Source organism: Ahaetulla prasina, chromosome 1 (assembly GCF_028640845.1).
Source record: "Ahaetulla prasina isolate Xishuangbanna chromosome 1, ASM2864084v1, whole genome shotgun sequence".
In the NCBI taxonomy this organism is placed as follows: Eukaryota; Metazoa; Chordata; class Lepidosauria; order Squamata; family Colubridae; genus Ahaetulla; species Ahaetulla prasina.
The window spans coordinates 33,821,242-33,845,650 of record NC_080539.1 but is presented as its reverse complement, the minus strand read 5'-3'; the positions used below and the strand labels follow the sequence as shown (position 1 = coordinate 33,845,650).

Below are 24,409 nucleotides of genomic sequence, written 5' to 3'. Positions count from 1 at the left end.
AACCACTTGGAGAAGGCTGTAAAAGCACTGTGAAGCAGTATATAAGTCTAAGTGTTATTACTAATGGGTGGGGTGTAACAAGCTTCATCTGTGGATGGCCCTTCAGTTCAGATGTCAACACTGTATGCATATCAGCTAGCCTCATCTGTAGCACAGCATCCTGCCTCTTCCATTCGCTACAGTTTAATATTAGTATGTGAACATTGAATAGATTCCATAGTTAAATGAGATGGAATCAAGCTCCTTGATTAGAACACTCCCGTCCAAGATAAAACTGCTCACTCTCAGCCTTTATGGGAAGGAAAAAAGCATCTGATGGCTCCACCATTACAGGAAAGAAATAGCATTCAGAACACTGAGCCAAGCCCTCCGCAGTGATGTGAGCCTATGAGCCAGCACTTTCTCTCCCTTGTTTTATCACAAGTGCTGGGTTTTTTTTAAGCAAGTTTAATTTTATGCCATATCTTTCATGCACAGTAAAACATACTCCAGAACCTTTCTTACAGATTTATTTTCAAAGAGAAGTGGGACATTTTTAAAAATAAAATAAATGCTGTTCCTTCCTTCCTCCAATTTGTGCAGGATGCACCACTTTTTAAATAGCCTCTTTTGCAATGCAGCTATAAAAAAAAAATTGTCCAGAAACACATGATCCAATGCTGCATCCACAAAAAGCATAACCTTACATTCTGTGCTAATTAACCTGAAGTGATGATATCATCTAGTTCAATACGCACCATCATAAAACATGGATTAAAATCCCCCACAAGCAAGCATCAAAGGTAGAAGATGGGGGTAGTCCACCTTTCTGCTAGAAAGTGCAAAACAAACAAGGTATAAAGGGTGTTAAAAGAGTAACTAATCTGCAGCTGACTGATTTTTATAGCTTGCCAAAGGTCATGTTGTTGTATGGTCACAATCCTAGAGATACTTACTATGGAACAAGTACCATTCTCTGTAGTGAATCTTATAACAAAATAAAGCACACACAGAGTCAATGTATTCATTTGCGTTTGTATTTGTTCAATTCAATTCATTTGTATTTGTTCAATCCAATTATACATAAGAATATCAGATTATTAATATATTTTCCACATAATATATTAACCCATATAAAGTGACTTCAAGAAGAGATCCGTACAGATGCACAAGAAATTCATATCTAATACATGCCCAATCAATGCACTGTTGTTTCTTGAAAACCCATCATATTGTATATTCCATAGTCTTCCTAAACAGCTGGTTTTAATCCTTACTCTAATTTTTAATAACTATCCGTATGTTGAAGTGAAAGGATATTTGTGCTCTACGGAAAAGGGCACACTGCACTAGAGAGCTTTGCATTTATGACTTGCATTTCAGAAGGACCATTTATACCTTTTGTTTCTCTGGTTAATTACCTTGAAAGGTAACCTGATAAACTGGAAATAAAAAAGGTGCTGCATTAGCTGGACCTTTCATCAGATCCAGCAGCATTCTTTGTACATTTTTCAACAAAGAGTCACCGTATTCTAACTAGTGCATATTTATTCATACATAGGTTATAAATACATTGAATTTTGAAGAAACAAGAACGGCGAGACCTTTGGCCCGAAATGATCACACAGCAATAGAATACAAGAAAAATGAGACAGAAAAGGGAAGTATAACAGAGGATTAAATACTGTATCTTCTCCCATCATTTCACAAAGAATAGAATAGAATTTTTAGAATAGAACTTTATTGGCCAAGTGTGATTGGACACACAAGGAATTTGTCTTGGTGCATATGTTCTCAGTGTACATAAAAGAAAAGATAAACATAAAAGGGGTACGGATCAGACAGGAGAGTATTAAAAGAAGGTCTTCCAAGAAAATGGCAAACAAAGAAGTGACAATCCAAAATATAGGAGATAGAAAAGTATATCTCTACTTCATCTTATAAAACATAAAGCTAATTCACTGTCAGTAGTAAATATGTGTTTAATCTTCTCATCGTTCCCATCACCAATCTCTTGCCACTTATGACTGTATGACTGTAACTTTGTTGCTGGCAATCCTTATGATTTATATTGATATATTGACCATCGTGTTGTAAATGTTGTACCTTGATGAACATATCTTTTCTTTTATGTACACTGAGAGCATATGCACCAAGACAAATTCCTTGTGTGTCCAATCACACTTGGCCAATAAAAAATTCTATTCTATTCTATTCTATTCTATTCTATTCTATTCTATTCTATTCTATTCTATTCTATTCTAAAATCCCAAAAGGCTTCAAAGGAATGGAAGCATTCCCCACGACTTATTCTAAACTATGTCCGATTTGTAGATTTTACTTTGGTCTAAAGACTGTTGGCTGAACTCCATGATTTGGCTCTGTGAAAAATGAAGCACATTTCACTTCGACAAAATGTACAACTTTCAAAGAAACTCTTATTCCAGGAGTGGCAGTGGAGAAAATAGAAGATGCAAAGAGATTTCTACTATGACAATTTGCAAATATCAACTTTAGTCATTGGAGGTTAGATATTCATTTCAAATATATTCCATGTTTTCTCCAAAAGCATTAGCAAAACATTTCAGATCAGTTCAGAAGACCTATGTTTTAAGTATCACTCCATACTCAACAAAAATAACAGATATTAACATTTTTTTCCACAGAGAGATGAATGATCAATGAAGACAGCATTATATGAAGTTTCCTATGACTGAGTAAAGGGTCTGCCTACAGATGCAATCTGTTCAATATCTCAAATCACTAGTTAAAAGACCTCAGACAGCAATCGATCAACAAAATTCTTGATCGGTTAATCAGCAGGCGCTAAGACATAAGGCTAACTTTGTATCAGCCAGTCTGCTATTGATGTAGCAAAATTATGTCAAATCAGTTTCATACAGACACCACCAAAAATGCTACACCTCTAGTTTCTTACTGCTTCTCTGACAATTTAAAGGACAATCTTTGCTCATAATGTTCTCTAGCTAAACTTGTAAATTGTACTAAGTCATGTTTTACTTTATTGTGGTTTAGTCAATAAGTCACAATCATTTGGATACATGCGCATTACGTCAACATAATCACAATATTGCTTACGCTATTGTGTCAAGTCAGTTATTGTACATCCCTCTTAATTAATCTTTGGTTTTCTTACATAGAGCTCACTTTTGCAAAATGCTCCTTTTATTGGAAGGAAGGAAGGAAGGAAGGAAGGAAGGAAGGAAAGTTCTGAGATAGTCTTGCATTCTTCTATACTTTTCAATCTCTTCAGGCAGATAGAGGATTCACAAATATTATTTATTTAGATTATCAATAAAGATGAGAACCAGTAGCAAGACTCCGCTCTCAATTTCATCTTACGCATAAAGTCTAAAAAACAATGATATGATAAATTAGTACTCATACAGAGCTTCTGAATATTTATAGCATTCCACATGCATAAAGCTTTATGAATAACCTTGAAAAAGAGCAATATCAATTTATCACTATATTTCATATGTGAAACGCTGAGACTGAGAAAAGGTAGTTTGCATGAAGCCACTTATGCTATAATCCTATACGAATTACTTGAATAAAGCTGAATAGGACTGGGTTGTTAATGATTTCACAGCTAAGATAGAATGGGAACTAAAGGACTTCCCACTTCACAGCATAATTTCTTAAGCACCATGCTGCATCAGCTCACATTAACTTGCACAATGAATTCACAGCATCTGAGGTTTAAAATCAAACATCTGAAATCCAAACACGGTACTTTAGGCATAGAACTCTTGAATAATGCTTTAAAGAAGCTTCAAAATATAGCTCATAACTATTAATTTTCTAAAAATTGGTGTTGGGAAAAATGGTTCCCAAAGGGCTCAAACAATTGCATAAACTTTTTTGGGGGGAGGAAACTTAAGCTATTAAAACTGCCTCCAAACACAGAATGAGAAAATATATAACACGGCCTTTGATGATGTTCATAACTGATTTGAATCAGCACACATTAACTTAAAGAAACCACGAGGGAACTCAAGTAACTTAAATATTAACCTCTCCAGTTTGAATCAATATTCCCACATCATATTCCACACCTGCAAAGAGCTGAATGCAGCAACAGCTGACAACATTTGACTTGTCATGCTTTTCTGTTTGCAAGATGATCATCCCTTCCTCATCCTGCAATAGCTGGCACACCCCAGTGTCTCCAGCGACTACTCCCTCTACACTAGCTTCTCATTTCATGAAGACAGAGGTCTCCTTTTCCAACCTGTGCATACTTTGCACACTAAAATTGTCAATATTTTCTCATTTAAAACCCTGTCAAGAAACCCATAAACAAATGCTTCTTTGGCTAAACAAGGTGTACAAAAATTAGTGTTTTGCGCACATAATCTATACCTGAAATCTTCAACTAATTTCAATGTCCTGGAGTCAACAATGTTATTAAAGTTTAATTAAAAGCACTTTTATCTTAATGAAGCTATGACTAAAGATGCCTAAATAATCTGAACATCAAGTGCCCCGTTCAATACCTTAGTAGAATCAACTCTCCAGAGAAACTTAACAATGAAGCCAAATGTCTCTCATTTAGCTCAGAATTATTTCGCTTTTGCTAATATCTCTTCCAATTAACCACCCAAACAAAAAGAAATACTCCTCTCCAAGATCATTTTAAAAATCATTGTACTTCCCCTGTTAATACCCCCGACAATAATTTCTTATATGATTTTAATATAGCCCACCAAATCTCAATAGTAAAGTAGGAAGTGAACCCCAACACCATCATCCCACATATCATACAATCTAGGATTTCTTGTCCATATCACTTGCATGGAATGTGGAGACTTACATATCTGGCGTATCCCTCTTTGACCTTTTTACATGCCTTGGAAAAATCATCACCCTGTCCTATGCAAAAACAGTTTTGTTGGGAAAAATATTGTATCGGATTAGAGTAACCCTGCCCAGATAAATGTATTTGCAAGGTTACCTGGGTGCTGTTAACAGTAGCCCAAGATTTCCATAAGCTTGGGAAAATCCAAAAGGAAAAAATAAAACAACACAAGAGATATTATCAGTCCCTGCTTTCCCCTTTGAATAAAAACTAACCCAGAAGAACCATTATCACTGTTTGTAAAGGTCTCCCCACCCCCCAAAAAACCCGATCCCCTCTGGAGCACAGATCAAAACCACCATTACTTAAAAAAAACGATTGCAAATGCCTCCATCCTCCTATCTCTCTGCCAGTTCATAAAGAGTAGCTAAACTAGGGTAAGAGATAACTAATCTGTGATAACGCTACTGATCAACAGTACTGGCTGCTGTACCCTCAAAACTTCTGATCATCTAAATAAAAATAATTAAAAGAGCTTGTTTAACAGGCTCTTCTCCTTCAGCTGCAAAAAGAAAAGAAGATGGGGAAAAAAAACCATATTTTTTTTTCTCCCCTCGTCCTCTCTCTACTCTAAAATTCTCAAGATCTCACAAAGTCACTCGGGATGCGTTCCGAGAAGAAATACTGTACTCTCATCCCTCCAGTCCCAAACGGACAAAAAGAAAAAGAAAGACCATTAAGCCCGATCAAAACAAAAGGAAAAGACAAGAAGACCCTCTTCTCCTCCTCTTGCTTGGCACGATCGCCCTTCGCTCCCCGAACAGCCCTGATCGTGCCCTTCGCCGTCAGAAGGATACTCACGTTTTGGTTCTGGCTACTTTTTTCTCCACTTGACCATTTAGAAGCAGAAGTTGGGGGTGGCTCCCAAATAGGAAAAGCGAAGAGATTTCTTTTTTTTTAGGGGATCCTGCAAAATAAAATGGAAAGGAGCTCCAGGGGGGGAATTGCTTCAGACTCCCAAGCTCTGCTTCTTTTGAACCCCCCAAGGAAAGGAAAAAACCCCTCCCACTTCTTCCTGCTCCCTTTTGGGCTCAATCAGACCAGACTGACTGCCTTTGTCTGTCTGACAAGCGCCATGTTGATATCAACATCCAAGCTCCCACCTGCTGCCGCTGTGAGACCCTGGGACTTGTAGTTCCTTCTTCCCAAGGGGAAGAAGATAAAGTGGGCTGTCCAGGACTACGACTCCCAGAGACCTGCGCTAGAACTGCCACACCAATGGCTAACAGTAAACGGGAGAGTGATGATCAGGGCGAGAAAAAACTACGATTCCCATCGTGCTTTCCAGGTCGGCGAAGACATAGTTGCTCGTGACATCATTTTGCGGTGGGCGGAGTGAATAAGAGGGCGTGCTCCAGTAATGGACTACATTGCCCAGGATGCAATGCAAGAGGTTTAGACCAGGAAAGAGAAGCATGGTCCGCCGTATATAGAGCCGGGTAAAGCATGAAGCTGGTGAGTTGGGGGTACTATTGGTGGGTTTTGATGAAGGAGACGGACATGAGGGGCCACCTAATTTTTCTCTTGTAGTGCAACTCTGAAAGGAGGGTTTGCAGTTTCTCACGATCCATTTTGTTAGGGAAGCTTTGATTTGATGAGTCTCAGTTGTTGGGTTTTTTCCCCAGCCAAGTATAATGTATTGTTTTTAAGTAGTGCTAGCTTGGTTAGTTTTATTTGCAACTCCTGCCCCCACCCACCTATGTAAACTCTTTGGATATTTCTGGGAGAAAGAATGATATAGAAATAAAAATAGATGGTAGATGCCTAATAGGCAAAAATCTTTCTTTGATTACTCTTCCTCGTGTTATGACATATTGAATTAAATGCTAAGATCTATAGAGGTTATGCAGCATTCAACAGTTGCATGAGTTTCTGCCTCTTCCTATCTCCCCAGTAAGAGTCGTAGTTCACAAATTAAAATAAACTGCCACACAATATAAAAGTGCACTGTTAAATACCACATACATTGGCTCTCACCTGTTGGATGTCTAATGTCATTCTTTACTATTGCATTTATATAACATTTTTTTTCCTCTTAAAAGCTCCAAGTACATAAGATTCTCCAGCAAGAGACAGTACTACATAAACAACTCAGTGATATGGGTTGGACTAAGAGAGAATGATAGTCCAAAGTCAGTGAATGAGATCTACAATTGAGTGGAGTTTTGAAACTTGGTGCCCCTGGTTCAAGTCTACATTTAGCTTCTATACTGTGCTGGCTTCCTTGCCAGCAAGATTGCAAAGGCTCTGACTTTCTGGTTTTGATATCACAAACTTTTTTATTAGTTGCATATCAGAATTATTTTGAAATCAAGTATACTTTCTTCCTTTAAACGAAATCTGATGCTGAGGTCATTGTGGACATCTCCTTTGTCACCAGCATTGTATAAATAACCCAAAGGCCGAACATGCAAATAAGACTACAAATCCCTGGATGTCTTATGGGAAAACTATCATGGCATAACATGCTTTTCATTTTTCATTTGATATTAAAAAGCATCAGTATTTAGTAATAGTAAAATGATGTTGTTCAAAGCTAGACAAAGCACATCCTTACAATATAAACAGCTTTCTCTAATTTGTACCCTGCAAATATCTTGGATTACAATTCTTGATATCCCCAGCCAATATGTGTTGTCTCAAGGATGCAGTGGTGTACCACATCTGAAGATATCAGTGTGATAAAATCTGTTATATACGGTTTCTGGAATAAGAGAGCCAGGTTCTTGCATCTCATGCTGTATTTGCTTTATTTTATTTTATCATTTATTTTTTAATTTCATTTAATAGAAATTTTGAACTGTCAGATCAGATAATAAAGAAGTTAACATTTCAGGTGTACTTATTTGGAAAATTGAGTATTTTTAAACTTTTTTATCAAAATATTTCTTGATTGTGTCATTTTTATTCCTTTTTAGTGAATTAAAAATTTTTAGGGAAATTGAGACCAACACATAACATTCATTGCATTTTAAAGAGACTAGCATATTACGCTTTTGCTCAAGAATAGGCTTATAGCACAGGTGTCAATCTCGCCACATCACGTTGCTGTCACGTGACGTTTCGCGATGTTTTTCTCCTTCGTGGAGCTGGGATGGGCGTGGCCTGCAAGTGACGCATCCAGCCCATGGCCGCAAGTTTGACACCCCTCATAGTCTTATAGTATTTATTTATTGTAATTCTTTTGTTGAAAAGGTTCTTGGTAAGCTTATAGACACCAAGAAAAGGATAGAGGAAGGAGGTAGGGAAAAAATGAAGGAGGAGGCACTGGTTCATGAAACGTATACTGTTCGTTCACTCTGATTTAGTTCTCACTGCTTTAAGTAGGACTTGCTCCCAATTCTGAATATGCTCAGGATTGCAGCTTAAATGTTGTATCACTTTTAGTGGCTGCATTTTAAGCCTGCGAGGGTAAACATATTATGCCTTTCCATGTGTTACTTATTTGAAATGTAATATATGACTGCTCCCATTTTGTGGTTCTTAGTGGCTTATGAATATCTAAAATCCAATTTAAAATTCAATATAGTGATTAAAACCGTTGAAATATTGCCAGCATAACAATATCTAAACTAAAAGACCTTGGTAGAAAGATGTTAGAAGCCGACCTCTAAGTGCAGCAGTCTAAACTCCACAACGAGTTGTTTTTTCTACAGAAAAAGCAGAGTTAGCTACAGTATAGATGTTAATTGTAGCTGTAACCTATACCATAATACTGTAAACCTGTAGGTAATTGGCTTCAAGCCATATGAGTCTAGACACATCGTATTTCACACCATCAGTCGTGTCCAGAAATCGGATGGTAACTAGTGTATCTGTTTAATATGGGAATGATAAATAGTATTATTGTTTTTTATTGTTCAAAAATTCCATAAGCCATAACAGATCAGAAAAGGGTGAAAGGTTTTGTTTTTGTTTTCATTAACTTGTTTATTGTTTGGGTACTACCTTCCATCTGAAACTGATTTAACCTATAAACTGGCTTAGTTGCTAACATATACATCTCCACTTTAACTTCATTTGGCCTTATAATTGGGCTTTTTTCTCACATACATACATACATACGCTGCCCATTGAATATGTTGCTGATATGGGAATCCCTGAGAGTTTTCTGAAAGTCTGAAAGACTTGAGCATTCTTCCTTGTCCTCATCTTCTCAGAAGATGGATAATGCTTTCTCCTTGATGTCAATGTACCATGTCTACACCTATCAATAGCTCTTAATGGCTCTATACCCTTTCCTCTTTCTTGTCCATGTCTCCAAGTACAAGAGTGCACAGATATTGGAAACATTCAATGAAAAATCAAGATTCTTGATCTTATTTCCTGACCTTTTTCTCCAGCTGAAAGTTTAAGCAATAGGAGTTGCTCAGGTTTAAGGGCAACATATCTCAAATTTCACTGCCTCTGCTAATAGGTAAAGGTTCCCCTCACACATATGTGCTAGTCGTTCCCGACTCTAGGGGGCAGTGCTCATCTCCGTTTCAAAGCCGAAGAGCCAGCACTGTCCAAAGACGTCTCTGTGGTCATGTGGCCAGCATGATTAAATGCCGAAGGTGCACGGAACGCTGTTACCTTCCCACCAAAGGTGGTTCCTATTTGTCTACTTGCATTTTTACATACTTTCGAACTGCTAGGTTGGCAGAAGCTGGGACAAGTAACGGGAGCTCATTCATTTACGCGGCGCTGGGATTCAAACCACCGACCTTTCTGATTGCCATGCTCAGCGCCTTAGCCACTGAGCCATTGTGTCTGGCAAATCTGCTTCTCTATATCCCTGGATCTTTTCGAATTATCTATTTGAACATCTAATCCCAGAAAAATGGACTGATTTCCATTCTTATTCAGAAACGGAATGGTACTGTTCATTGCAAAGCATCATGCCATTTTGCTGCCACAAATACAATTGTACTAAGAGTGCATTCTGCATGTCAGTGCCTTCGGTTGCTGTTCAGTGAAGCATAGCACAGCTTGATGAATATTAATTTAAGAAATGCTAATTATACTCTGGTAGGCATAAACCAGACAAATAACACAACGGGAATAACAGAGTTGGAAGGGACTTTCGAGGTCTTCTAGTCCAAGGGTCTCCAACCTTGGTCCCTTTAAGACTTGTGGACTTCAACTCCCAGAGTCCCTCAGCCAGCAAATCTGGGAGTTGAAGTCCACAAGTCTTAAAAGGGACCAAGGTTGGAGACCCCTGTTCTAGTCCATCCCCCTACTCAGACAGGAAACCCTCTACTATTTCAGACAAATGGTTGTCCAATCTCTTCTTAAAAACTAAAACTTCCAGTGTTGGAGCATTCACAACTTCTGGAGGCAAGTTGTTCTGCTCATTAATTGTTCTAGCTATCAGGAAATTTCTTCTTAGTTCTAGGTTACTTCTCTCCTCTCAAACAGGAATGAACTGAAGTCAAAGTAGATGCTGAGATATACTGCACAATAGTAAAATTATTTTTGTATGTATGCAAAGGAATGGGTTAAGAATTATCATCACCGAGTAATCTTTAAATAGTATTAAAATATTAAAATGGTATTTAAACATGGTAAGTATTTTTAGATGGTATCACGTCTCCTTCCTGTCTTCTGACTGTACTATTATCTTTTCCTAATGCTAGATATTTAATCTGATTTTTTTTTTAGTACTGCTTGTCTGGGCATCCAACTTTACCATGCAACGTACTCAAGTTCAAATCTACCACCATCATGTTGGACTGTGGGCTTGATATGACCTCAGCTCTCAACTTTCTCCCACTGCCGTTGGCCCAGAGGTACACTGCACTCTTGTGTGTGTCTCTCTGTTTTTCCACACTCCAGCTTCACTCTGTACTGGATACACTTTTAGGGGGAGAAGGGATTAATTTAATGTAGGACTGAAGCATTGGTGGAGAAGGCCTGGGATGTATTATAGGAAAGGAGTTTGAAATGAACATGCAGTATCATCTGATAGCGTAAAGAGTTTGTCCACTTAAAAATTCCCTTTATCAAAATAACATCCTTTGGCTCAGTAGATGGAAAGCATTTTATGGATTTATCGATTTGGTTTCCAGATAATTTATTCTAAGCTTCGCTAAAATATTGCAGCAGCAGCTCAGCACAAGTGAGGTCACACAACTGTCCTCTCTCTGGCTTCTTCATGCAAGAGGAGACAAATGAGAGAGTGTAAGCATGCCAGACGTATATTTCTGCCCTCCGGTTAACCACCTATCTTACAGGTTGTTTGTTGTGGGTGAAGGAAAGTTTTTTCAATGATTCTGAGTTTGGGGATCTTTTGCTACTATGTATTACAAAAAGCAGGAAAAATGCATTTCACTCTGGTGCTAGAGGACAATTAGAAGGTACTAGATCTATGCAGAATTATGGATTTAAAGGCAAAAAGATGCTTAAGAGTGGGTGGAAGCACATACAGCACCTATCTGCAAACACATCTTTTGGTGGAGTAGCTCAGCATCTATGCAAGGCATGATCCCCAGAAGAGAAGCAGCTGTTTCAGGAGTTGCAGACAGATGTTATATTTGCGCCCCCTTGTGTTCCAGAGTGAGTTTTTTTTTTTAATCTAAAGTTTGCACAGCCTTAGAATACTTTTTCAGTAAGGAGACTTCATCTAAATGGGTCTTTGTCTGAACAGAATACAGAATAACAGAGATAGGAAGAGAACTTGGAGATCTTCTAATCCAACCCTTTGGTCCAATAGGAGACCTATAACAGGGGTCAGCAACCCACGGCTCTGGAGCCGCATGTGACTCTTTCATCCCTCTGCTGCGGCACCCTGTTGCTGGTTGGCTCCACAATAGATAGGGCTTTCGGTTAGGACAAGTACAGGAAAAAGGATACTGTGCTAGGAGGAGACTCTATGGTGGGGGAACCGGACTTCCAGTCAGCAGAGGAAAAAGGATGCTGTGCTAGGAGGAGACCTTATGATGGGGGAACTGACTTCCAGTCAGCAGAGGAAAAAGGACACCACACTAGGAGGAGACTATGATGGAGAAACTGGACTTCCGGTCGGCTCCAGAATTGAACGGAGGCTTCCGGTTAGGACCTTTGTGGCTCTTTGAGTGTTTAAGGTTGCCGACCTCTGCCCTATAACATTCTGGGCAAATGGCTGTCCAATCTCTAGTGGTCTCTAATGGAGAAGAAGCAAGGGATACATTTTTAGAAATAGGCAACGTGCTGTACTACCCATCGACACCCAAATATTGACAGCCTTCAGCTAGCCTTCCTTCCCATCTGACTTTTTAAAGAAAATTGTCGTGTCCCACTCCTCCGCTGACGGCTGGGTCAGGGAAATCCGAATCAGGCTTGCCTCTGCAGCTCTGCCCAAAGTCCTAGCAAAGTCCTCAGAGCAGGCAGGAGACCAGTAAGTGACTTCAGCAAGATAAGTTCGACTTTTGCCTGACTCAGAGACTGCCAGAAAGCAGATCCTTTATATAGGCCATGGGGTGTGGCTCCATGACTCATTAAGGCCTGCCCCTCCCTTCCTTCTGTTGCCTCCACCTCTCCAATCTTCTGATGCGAGGGTCACTCCAATCAGCTGTTGTTGGGAGTAAACCCTCCTCAGGCTCACCTGCTGTGGAGGAGGGGGAGGGGTCTAGCTGCTCCGTTTGCCTGGGCATGGAGTCAGGGCTGGGGGAGGGAGATGCTCCTTCTTCTGCAGTTTGTGTGGGCATGGAGCCAGGACTGGGGCCGGGAGGCATACATTCCTCCGTGTTCGGGAGCAGGTAAGAAGGCCCCGGCTGCTCTGAGGGCGGGCAAGACACAACAAAAATATTCTTTGAATGCTGCGACTCAAACCTCTAGCATCCTCTTTATTTTAAAGGATGCAGTACAATTTTTTTTCTCCGATGCTCTTGAAAGGATGCCTCCGGGGCTCACCTAATGTTCTAAAAAAATAAATATGGTAAGTGACTGCAGTTCAGTGCCTTGCCTGGAAATGCACCCATCTGCCAAGAGTAATGGATCGTGGCCTGGAGAGGATTGGAGGAGACAATACAGGCAAAACACTTGCTTGTCTGCTCATAAAAGGGTTGTAAGAGTAGAATCCCTTCACGGCAGCCTTCTTATGACAATACTTGTGACCTGTAATACCAAATATGCTTACCAGCTCAAGCCAATAGATATACCAGCCTCCATTTGACCTTCTTGAATCATAGCCTCTATTACTGCATTCCTTGGCTACCTATCCAAAAAAAAAAAAAAAAGAATGCAGCGCTATGCTGAAAGACTTACGAAGCTTGATCAAAAAGTTACCATATCTTATGGTAACTTTTATAAATGTTACCTGTTTGTCCCCAAATTTTTCCTGAAGTCTAAAACTTAAAGCATCTGAAACTGCTCCTCTGTCACCATCTTTCTCATCTGTTCCTCAGGACTCAGCTCTGTATGCAGGAGCACATTATTGGTTCCACTGTCAAATAGCTTTTATCCTCGAGACATTAAAATTTACTGTTAGCAGTTATGCGCTTTATATTGAGCTGGATGTAATCACATTCAGCATCCGTGTTCTGCCTTCTGGTACAAGCTTTCATCTTGACCTTCTATGTAACACTCTTTACGGGGTTTAAAAAGGGCTGTCATGTTTATTTCTTATTTTTATTACTGTTGGATTTAAATTCTGACTTTCCACCACAATCCCAAGATGACCTACACAGCACTCCTTATTCCAATTTGATTCCCCACAAAGTCATCTAATGAGCTTCCTTGGCTGAGGATGGACATGAACTTGGGTTTCTTCAGATCTGGTCCAACCTCTTAGCCCTTGTCTGACACTGGTTCTCATATCTTTCCCTAGCCATTAATTGTTCCATGTAAGACTTGCAGTTCTCTAATCGTCATCATCATTGCCCTTATCTGCGTCAGTTCCAGTTTTCTATATGTTCTTTAAAATGTGGTGCCCAAACTTGACCCAATACTCAAGGCTGGGTTTGACATATGTAAAATATAGTGGAACAATTACTTCCCATGATTTGGAAACTATAATTTTATTTCTGCTTTCTAAAACAGCATTATGTTTCTGCAGCCAAAATAAACTGGTAACACATATGAAGTTTGTGTTCTTCTACAATACCTCTTTCACAAGTGGTATTATCATGCCAGATATTTCCATCCTAGACTTGGGTGTTTGATTTATTTTTCTTATGTGTAGAACTTAGTACTGTATTTATTTGTCAATCAAACAATATTTGTACCCCATCTTATTCCTGAAGGACTCTTGATGGCACACAGAACCACTAAAATCAGAGATTAACAGTAATTACAAAAGCAAAGTAAAAAAAATGTCATTCCGGTGATCAAAATATTTACAGTAGATATTGTATTTTTCAGAGTATAAAACGCAGCTTAGTTTTTGGGGAGGAAAATAGGGGAAAAAAATCTGCCTACCAAGTATTCATCTACTAGCGTCTTTAGTCTGGTCAGCTTCAGCACATTAGTTCACTGGTTTTGAGCACACATGCTTTTTATCCCCTAACTGATCTTTGGAGAGAGAAGCAACAAGAAAAGCAGGCAAACCACAGAGATCACTTCATTTGTTAGGGCTGAATAAAAGCTTCACAGCTGAGAGTGGAGGGAGCAGGCTTCACTCACTAGCGCCTGATTAGGGCTGAAAAAAAGGTTCAAAAAAGCTACATTTGGAGTATAAAACACCCAAATTTTCAGCCTCTTTTAGGAGGGAAAAAAGTGCATCATACACTCAGAAAAATACGGTATTTTCGATCAAATCACCTAGGGCTGAATGTAGGGTAGAATATTCCAAAGGTTGCCATGGAGAATACCTGGTACCTCTTCCCTTGGTTCTAATGAGGAGTAGTAGTCTCAATAGGCTTTCCCTAAACAACTGGTCCTGATGGGAAGAATTAATTCTGTCAAATCATTGCCTAACATATCCCAGTGCTATAGTTTAAAGAACTTTAAAGCTAATGGCCACTTTGAATTAATTAATTAACACAAGCTTACTTGAAACACAAATAAGTTGAAGCCCAGTTTTTCCAGGGAGACTGTTAACCTTTCTTGATTGAAAGAAGCTGCGTAGCAACTTGGAAGACTGAAGCACCAGGTTGGAGACAGAACGTCGAAAATTTATCTATGTTAGTAGCTAAGAGTCAACGTTGACTTGATGGCACATAATCAGTCAGTCAATCAATCAATCAATCACACAGCTGCTTGTTTTATTTATGAGAGAGGTTGAACTATTTGGAATTAATCAATCATTTCATTATAATGTTAGCAGTCCATCAATGAGATTTGTTTTATTTTGATAGCTTCTGGTAAAGAACCTCAATATTATAGAAAATGTGGCTCTTTTCCACTGCTCATTTACATACTCTAATCAGTTGGGAACACCTTGTACTTATAAATATGGAAGATAAAATTCTTGAACCAACCCCTAAAACATACTTCTGTCTTTAAAAAAGCCCCTCTTTGCAAAAATATGGTATAGTGTCTATATAAAATAATGTATAATTTTATATTTTATCTTATGTAATGCATACAATATCAATATCATGGATATCAAATGCAATTGTATGCCATTCTTTATCCCAAGAGAGCAAACCTGGAATTAGCCCTTCAGTCTTCTCACATCAGCCATGCATCATGGACCAGTTTTAGGCGAGTACCGTACTTTTCGGAGTATAAGACACACTTTTTCCCCCCTAAAAGAGGGTGTAAATGTTGGTGCATCTTATACACTGAATACAGCCTTTTTTGGCCTCCTGAAACCCTGCCCTCCCGTTTTCAAGGGAAAACAGGAAAAACTCCCCAGCCCCCAGGAACACTCTGCAGGCCTCCCAAACCTTCTGCAGGCCCTGTTCTTGTGAAAAACGGGCCCATTTTTGCCCTACCAAACCCCCCCATGCCTCACGTTTTTGCCGTCCCCAGCCCCCAGAAGCACTCAAAAAACGAGCCCATTTTTTGTAAAAATGGGACGCACAGAAGGTTTGGGAGGCCTGCAAAGTGCTCCTGGGGGCCAAGGCGGGCAAAAACTTTTTTTTTTCTTGTTTGAAAAAAAAATTTGAAAATTTCTCTTTGAAATTTTGGTGCGTCTGGTACTCCAGTGCGTCTTATAGTCCAAAAATACGGTAATTAACTCAAGACCAACAGTACAACCAAACTTTTTATTTCTCTCAGGAAATTTTTGCTGGATTTTTTTGTCCTTTGTGGCTAGGCCTTTTTTGTGGTAGGAACATGAACAAGCAACGGAGAGGCTTAGTTCAGATCTTTTAGTGCATTAACCCCATAGATGCAACCCTTCCAGCTTCTTTTAGACCTTTTTAATACCGTCCGTCGTGATCTCATTCTACATTGCTTTGGAGTGGGAGGGTTACTGGTTTATAGTGGCAGAAGAGAAAGGAATCTATTCCTTACTTGTGCTGCATAATGGAATTCAATTCTCTCTCCTCTCTTCTTTAACATATATCTGAAGCTACAGGCAGAGGTCATCTGTCATTAGGGGCTGAGGTCTCTTGTCACACAGGTCGTATTCAGATCCAACCTGGCCTGAGCTGAATATGCAGTTGGAGTCTTGACCTGATTCTTGGAAGCTATGAGGAGATGGAGGGAAAGAAATTGGATGAGGTTCAACCTTGTTAAGGCAGACTTGCTATTTTTCCCCCGGAAATCATCTGGCTCACTCTATGCTGTGTTAAGAGTTGTGCTCCCTTGAAAGATCAGGAAGGGCCATAGCTAGCACATTGGTTTTCTCCCAAACTTACAGAAACAATGAGGTGGAGGGCATGGCTAGTGGAGTCTTGGCCAGCTTTGATTGATGTGCTAGCTATGGCCCTTCCTGGAAGCTGGCAGTGAATCCTTCCCTTATCACCTCTAGAATTGTATTATGATACAGTGCTGCAATTTGCTTTTTTTTTATTTACTGTGCCTTCTGCAGACTACCCAACAACTGCAGTTGATACAAAACGTAACAACCCGCATATTGGTGAATGAGGGCTACCATTATCTTATTATTATATTAGTGTTACCTTCCATGATTGATAGCTCTGCACTGGCTACCAGTGTAGGCTTCTGACTATCATTTAAAAGTGCAGTTTTAACCAGTGGTAGGATTCAGCTAGTTCACACCACTTCAAGAGAACCGGTTGTTAACTTTTTGAATAGTTTGGCGAACTGGTTGTTGGAAGAAATCATTAGGGCAGAGAACCAGTTGTTAAATTACTTGAATCCCACCACTGGTTTTAACTCATGAAATCTACATGGCTCGGCATTCAAATGCTGTAAATCTAGATCTGTCTCCTTCAGGTAAAACCTATCCATCCGGGCTACATGTCCTGAATAGGAATGTTGAGGGTCTCCTTCTCATGTAAGATTGGGGAGGGATCAAGAAACAATGCATTATATTTGTTGTGGTAGTTAGATTATATTATAACAATGCATTATATGTGTTTTGGCTTGATCCTTTTAGAATGGCCCACTCCAGTAATGTGTATGACATCCTCCTGCCTATTCAGGCAGGCACTTTTTCATAGAGCTCTTAATCTGAAGACACTGGTTGGAGAATAGACACAGGGAAATTATGCTTATCATTGTATATCCTACATTTTAATCAGAATCTTGTAAACTGCAAGGAATTGTGCTAGAGTGCTGTAGTCTATAAGAGTCTCTAGATAGGTAGCACTGAAATTACACATTTGTGCCTGTTTGAAGTTACAACGGCACTGAAAAAAGTTACTTGTGACTGGTTTTCACACTTAAAATCATTGCAGCATCCCAATGTTCACATGATCAAAATTTGGGTGTTGGCAACTGGCATGCATTAACCATAGTTGCAGCATCCCAGGGTCATGTGATCACCATTTGTAACCTTCCCAGCTGGCTTCCAAAGTCAATGGGGGAAACCAGATTCACTTAATGACCACACGATTCACTTAATACAGCTGTGGCAAAAATGTAAAATCAGGCAAAACTCAACTTCCATGCTTAGCAAAAGGAAATTTTGGGCCCCGTTGTGGTCATAGGTCGAGGACTACCTACACCACTAAAATCCTGGCTGTCATAACCTTTAAGTAAGAGAAATGGTGAATCATAGGGCAACCACTTTCTGGACCAAGCAACCTCAAATAGGTTACTGTACAGAATGAGTCCAAAAGCCAGGAACCATGACCACCCCCCCAGGAAATGAAATTGGGGAAAGTTGTGGTTGTTTCAGGCTGCTACTGTGGTCAGGCTGCTGCTGCAGTCACATGGTGGTCATCTGGAATGTCCTGGGACAGTTTCCCTGCCACTCTTGCAATCCCCTGCATACCCAGCAGCAAGGAATTGACTCTTCATGTGGCTCTTAATACTAGACAACACAGTATCAACAGTAGAAACCTTCAAATTTCTAGGTTCTATCATATCGCAAGATCTAAAATGGACAGCTAACATCAAAAACATCATTAAAAAAAGACAACAAAGAATGTTCTTTCTGCGCCAACTCAGTAAGCTCAAACTGCCCAAGGAGCTGCTGATCCAATTCTATAGAGGAGTTATTGAGTCTGTCATTTGCACCTCTATAACTGTCTGGTTCGGTTCTGCAACCCAACAAGAAAAACACAGACTTCAGAGGATAATTAGAACTGCAGAAAAAATAATTGCTACCAACCTGCCTTCCATTGAGGACCTGTATACTGCACGAATCAAGAAGAGGGCCGTGAAAATATTTACAGACCCCTCGCATCCTGGACATAAACTGTTTCAACTCCTACCCTCAAAACGACGCTATAGAGCACTGCACACCAGAACAACTAGACACAAGAACAGTTTTTTCCCGAAGGCCATCACTCTGCTAAACAAATAATTCCCTCAACACTGTCAGACTATTTACTGAATCTGCATTACTATTAATCTTCTCATAGTTCCCATCACCAATCTCTTTCCATTTATGACTGTATGACTATAACTTGTTGCTGGCAATCCTTATGATTTATATTGATATATTGACCATCAATTGTGTTGTAAATGTTGTACCTTGATGAACGTATCTTTTCTTTTATATACACTGAGAGCATATGCACCAAGACAAATTCCTTGTGTGTCCAATCACACTTGGCCAATAAAAATTCTATTCTATTCTATTCTATGTGGCTCTTAAAGAAGCAACAAGAAAGAAAGGGCTTTCTTATAAAATGGTTTCATAAGGAACAAACAGCATTTGACCAAATACTATTAGCAACAGATGAAAAGTTAATAAAGAAAGTATATCGCTTTTTAGTAAGTTTAAAAATGGAAGATGAACAGGTGAAAGAAACGATAGTATGGGCAAAAAACTTTGGATATACTATAGAATAAGATAAATGGCAAAAACTTTGGGATAGAAACTATACATTGACAATGGCAACTACATATAAAGAAAATGTATATAAAAAGTTTTATAGGTGGCATTTGCCACCAGCTAGATTGGCAAAGATGTTTAAAAACATGTCCGCCAAATGTTGGAAATGTAAGCAGATACCGGCCGCAAATACATACTGGATACTGGACAAAAATACATACATAGTTAGAAAAAAGGTTAAAGCAACACATAGATTATAAGCCAGAAATATTTTTGTTAGGCATAGTATAGTAACAGAAAAATATAATAAAAGAAATATATATTGCATATCTTGATGGCAGCAAAAATTGTATATGCGCAACATTGGAAAAATGAGGAGCCACTCCATAGAAGAAGATGTAGTTAAAAAAATACTAGATTATGCAGAAAAGGATAGGTTGACATTGAAGAGAAAAGATAAAGAATATACAGAATACTTTCAAACATGGGATTTATTTTATCAATGGTTGGATAATAGAAGTAGAAATTAGAAATTGGAAAAATACTATTAGGTATGTTTATGTTTCATATATTATTATATTATATACTTTTATGTTAAGCAAATACACCCAGACAATACGCTGTTCATAAAGTATTAATGCATGTTAAGGAAAATATATAAATAAATTGAGAAAGAAAGGAAGGAAGGAAGGAAGGAAGGAAAGAAAAAAGAAAGGAAAGAAAGAGAGAGGAAAGAAAGAAAGAAAAAGGAGAGAGTAAGAAAAGAGAGAGAGAGGAAGGAAAGAAAGAAAGACTGGATATGTTTATTGCCACATTTATATGCCCCTTTTCTGGCACATGGACAAGGGCATGTATCTATAACCTATCTTTGTTGAGGAACTCAAGGCACATACATCATGCTGGATTTTGTTATATTTCTTCACAACTACCCTGTGATGTAGGTTGAGCTGAAAAATCACCGAGTGAGCTGCTGTGGCTGCAGATGGAGTAGAAACTGTGTCTCTCTGGTGTCAGTCAAATATCAAGGTTCCGACTAACGAGCCCAAGCAAATCAGAACTACAAGACTCAGGTCTCTCTCAAAGAACTTCTTTATTGGGCACATCATATCGGCACAATTAAACGTAAAACCAACTCTGAATATTTCTCTTGGTTTCAGTATAGTTAAAATAGTACATGATCCCCTCCAGAAGTGTAACAGGTCACATTGTCCAATTAGTTTCATTGGCAGGCTCCCTAGGCAATCCTCTCCATCCATCTGACACCTGTGGAGATTACCTTGGTTCCCAGGAGAAAGAGCACTGTTGTGTCTGGCAGTGCATTCCAGCCTCCTTCCCCTCCTCTCATACTGTGTGGCAACTGAGAACCAACAAAATGGCTTGTGCCAGGTTCAGTTTGAAGTTGACATCAGCCCCCTTAACCCTTGCCCATCTTCTTGCATTTTTCAACTGTTTCTTACCATTAAACTCAAGGTAATCTGTTTACTAGTGACATGAAGGACATGTTTTCTTCCCAAATGTATAGCTTGCTTTTCAAATAAAAAGAGCTTTGCTATTATATTTTCCATTACATTTTTGCCTATCCTGTGGAATTTTGCTTGTAGTACAAAAATGAGTACAACAAAGTTAAGATGAATAAAATAATGACTGTACGTCAGGAAGCATTAGCATTATGATTCCTATGGGATTGAAATTTGGCAGGTTTGTGGCTGCTTCAGTACTCCAGCACTGCCAAGCTGCTGCCTGGATCTTCAGTTGAGTGATCCTGCCCTACCCCTCCACAGAGGTTGGGAGACCAGTCCTGCCATTAGCTCCTGGAGATCAAGTAGACCAGCCCTGCCATAGCCCTCTAAGGAGACGGTTCCTGCCCAGTACATTTATGTTGAAAGAAAAAAAGGTGGTTTGCAAATAATTTCAGAGTCCCATCTCTCCCATGACAGTTTTCAGTACATATTTTTGTTTCCTCTTGGAGATGATGGCTGGCATCATCAGTTTCAAATGATAATCAACAAGAAACTTAACGGCAATGCATTACTATGCATATTGAATAATAAACCATGAGAATGAGTTTAATAACCTTCTAAGAGGAGGATGTCTATTACAACAATACATGGTTGACATGACTGCTGAGATTGAAAGCATTGAGGCTGACTTACATCCAAATGAATCAAGCAATCTTGAGAACAACAACATACAGCAGGCTGACTGATTGAATGATGATGATGATTTTAGAAACATCAGAAGGCACATCATCCTCTCTCCAACATTTGTTGGAGGACCAAGATATATGATGAAATGATGTCAAGATGCCATGATGTATATACGGCGGTATGCAATACTTCATTTTACATTACAGTTACATGCAGTTCAAACTGGCTAGAAATACAAAGCATTTTTTTTAAAATCAGCAACCAAATGATCAGCTGGATTTAATTGCGAGTATTCCACTTGAAAACAAAGTTGTTCCTGAAGTATCACTCTGGAACACATGGTCTCTTTGGCTAAGTATGGATACCAAAAGCAGGATTTCTCTCATTTGCACTCTTTGCTGTAGCTTGGTGAAGCGTCCAAGCCAAGGCAGCTATGATATTTTTGTGCAAGCCAAAATACCAGACCTAAATGAACATCCAGAGCTGCATAAATTGCTATTAAAGCATATGATTCATAGTCCATTTTACAGCAATTGCTCAAGATGTTGGGGAAATGATACATTCAGTAAGCAGTACCAAAAGCCATTCAATCAGCATACAAGGTGTAGTGATTATTAATATCCGATCTACAGGAGGAATTGAAGTACATCAAGCAGGATGACAGAGTTGACCTAAAACTCCTTAATGGGTGGAACTCCAGAATACACAACTATTGAGGGTGTCCAACTGACATCTCAATAGTATGCTCATCTGACAAATCCATCAAATCCAACATCAAGTATACCAGGAAGGGGCGTAATCGGGCAGTTTTCACTTTGAACAGAGAAGACAAAAATCACATAGCACTTGACAGGCAGATACATTAGGTCCCAATGAAGGTGTTGTATCAATATTTGGATTTCAGATTCATGCACAGGAACTGGCTATTGTTTGCCTTCAAGTGCACCTTCCACAAAAGCATTGATTATTCTTTCGAGATAATACTGCTGTGTACTTAATAGTGATAGGACAAAAACCACATTAACAGAATTCATGGATCTTTGCAAACATGATCCATTTGCAAAAATGCTGAACTAAATGGATATTCCAAGGTTCTACGCTTGGAATAATAAAAGATGGGAAAGAAGGAAGGATAGGGAAAAGTTCTCTGGAGTTCTCTGGAATTTTTGTAACCAATGTTCTTGGTTGAGTGTATACGATTTCTCCACAAAGTGTTGACCACTGCTTGAGGTTGCCTCTTCATCACATAAAGGGGCTACTATTTTTCAAATCATCGAAGACTCATAATGGACATATCCTTCCATTATTCAGAGATGTCTGCAGACAGAGAGAGGATTGTTGCAAGCTGATGGTCATTGGCAACAAACTACGCAAGATGTTGAAAACACAAGACTCCCCAAAGCTATGAGAGATTTGTTTGTCATCTTGCAGTCAAACAGTAAAATCAACAATTCACAATGTGGAATCAGTTCAAGAGTGCAGTGTCTGAAGATTTCCTCCAAATTGAGAGGAGAAATATTAATGATCCTACAATCATGATCAATAAGAGGCATCATGAAAAGGTTCTTCTGTATTTCCAAGAAAAACTTAGGAAATTGGGAAGAACCCTTGAAGAATGTAACTTGCCCAAATCAACAAATAGTATGGTGTCAATCAGGAATTATTGCATGAATTGCAATGCAACAGAGACAAACAACAGGAATTTATACTATACAGCGAGCCACTGTTGAATAATGAGCAAAGAGCAGTATATGATAATGTGTAAGGGCTTGCAAAGCAATCTTTCTTCAATAATTTTCGTTGATGCACCAGGAGGAACAGGAAAGACATTTGTTACTAACTTGATCCTCACTAAGTTTAGGAGAGATGGAAATGTTGCCATTGCTATAATATCCTCAGTATTGCAGCAACACCGATCCCTGATGGTAGGACAGTACATTCAAGATTTGTATCCATCAGAGTGAATGAAAATGCTCTCTGTAATATTGAAAAAGTCTCCATTTGCTTTGACAAGTGAGGCTTATTGTTTGGGATGAGAATCCCACGATTAGGAAGCAGAACTTTGAAGTCATGGGGTAGGGGAATTTTAACCATTTGCTATGGCAGTGTCTGTCAGCGTCTGTTGTGACTAAGGCCCAAGTAGTGATTACTAAACACAATTCAGTTTTCAACAAACTTATTTTATTAAAACAGCTGAGAATTAATTCATTCTCGGCTTAGTCCAAAACAAAATTCTTAATAACCAGTCCATCAGCCTTATCACCAACCTTTGATGTTTTTAGCAACTTGCCAAAGGTTTTTCTTGGTAAAAACCCCACAAAGTTCAAGAGACACTGATAAGAAGCACAGAAATCGACGTTGCTTTTCTACAAAGAACCCAACTGCTGCTCTTTTAAGCCTTATGGGAGGGTCAATCATCTTCTGGCCTTACTCCCAAATTGTCCTTTTTTCTGCAGCTGCTATTGCCTTCTGGCAGCTCTTCGCATGTGTGCACTAGGATCAGGCTCCTCCTGTTCTTCTGCCTTTCTGTTGTCCGCCTCTTGAGGCTCCAGTGTCCGGAGAATAGAATTCTTGATTGGACACATAAGGAATTTGCCGTTGGTGCTTATGCTCTCAGTGTACATAAAAGGAAAAAAATAAAAAAAATACCTTCATCAAGAATCATAAGATACAACACTTAATGATACTCATAGGTTATTAATAAGCAATCAAATCATACTAGGAAACAGAACAATATAAATCATAAAAATACAAGCAACATGGTTATTAGTCATAAGTGTGATGGGATAGGTAATAGGAAGGATGAGAAAAATAATAGTAATACTGTCTTAGTAAATAATTTGATAGTGTTGAGGGAATTAGTTGTTTAACAGAGTGATGGCATTTGGGAAAAAACTGTCCTTATGTCTCGTTGTTCTGGTGTGCAGTGCCCTATAGCGTCGTTTTGAGGGTGGAAGTTGAAACAATTTATGTCCAGGATGTAAGGGATCTGTAGATATTTTCACAACTCTCTTTTTGATTCGTGCATTATACAGGTCCTCAATGGAAGGCAGGTTGGTAGCAATGATTTTTCTGCAGTTCTTATCCGTTGAAGTCTGTGTCTGTCTTGTTTGGTTGCAGAGCCAAGATGACAGACTCAAT

The 24,409-nt window shown here is 39.0% G+C and overlaps 2 protein-coding genes across 13 annotated transcripts in view; one reads left to right on the top strand and one right to left on the bottom strand.

The window, feature by feature from the left end:
- HMBOX1 (homeobox containing 1) overlaps positions 1 to 6,112 on the bottom strand; it is a 135,389-nt gene extending 129,277 nt beyond the window's left edge. For 9 of the 11 annotated variants that reach the window (XR_009152882.1, XM_058164814.1, XM_058164811.1 and 6 more), the window contains exon 1: positions 5,663 to 5,956. The gene's annotated coding sequence lies outside the window, so the exon portion shown is untranslated. The other 2 variants (XM_058164816.1, XM_058164812.1) reach the window with 1 other exon arrangement.
- Positions 6,113 to 6,224: 112 nt separating this feature from the next.
- INTS9 (integrator complex subunit 9) overlaps positions 6,225 to 24,409 on the top strand; it is an 86,382-nt gene continuing 68,197 nt past the window's right edge. The window contains exons 1-2 of one of the 2 annotated variants that reach the window (XM_058164810.1): positions 6,225 to 6,316; positions 10,505 to 10,632. In XM_058164810.1, coding sequence (XP_058020793.1) covers positions 6,308 to 6,316; positions 10,505 to 10,632 — 137 coding nt within the window. In that variant the 5' untranslated portion in view covers positions 6,225 to 6,307. The remainder of the gene's footprint in view (positions 6,317 to 10,504; positions 10,633 to 24,409) is intronic. The other variant, XM_058164809.1, reaches the window with a different exon arrangement.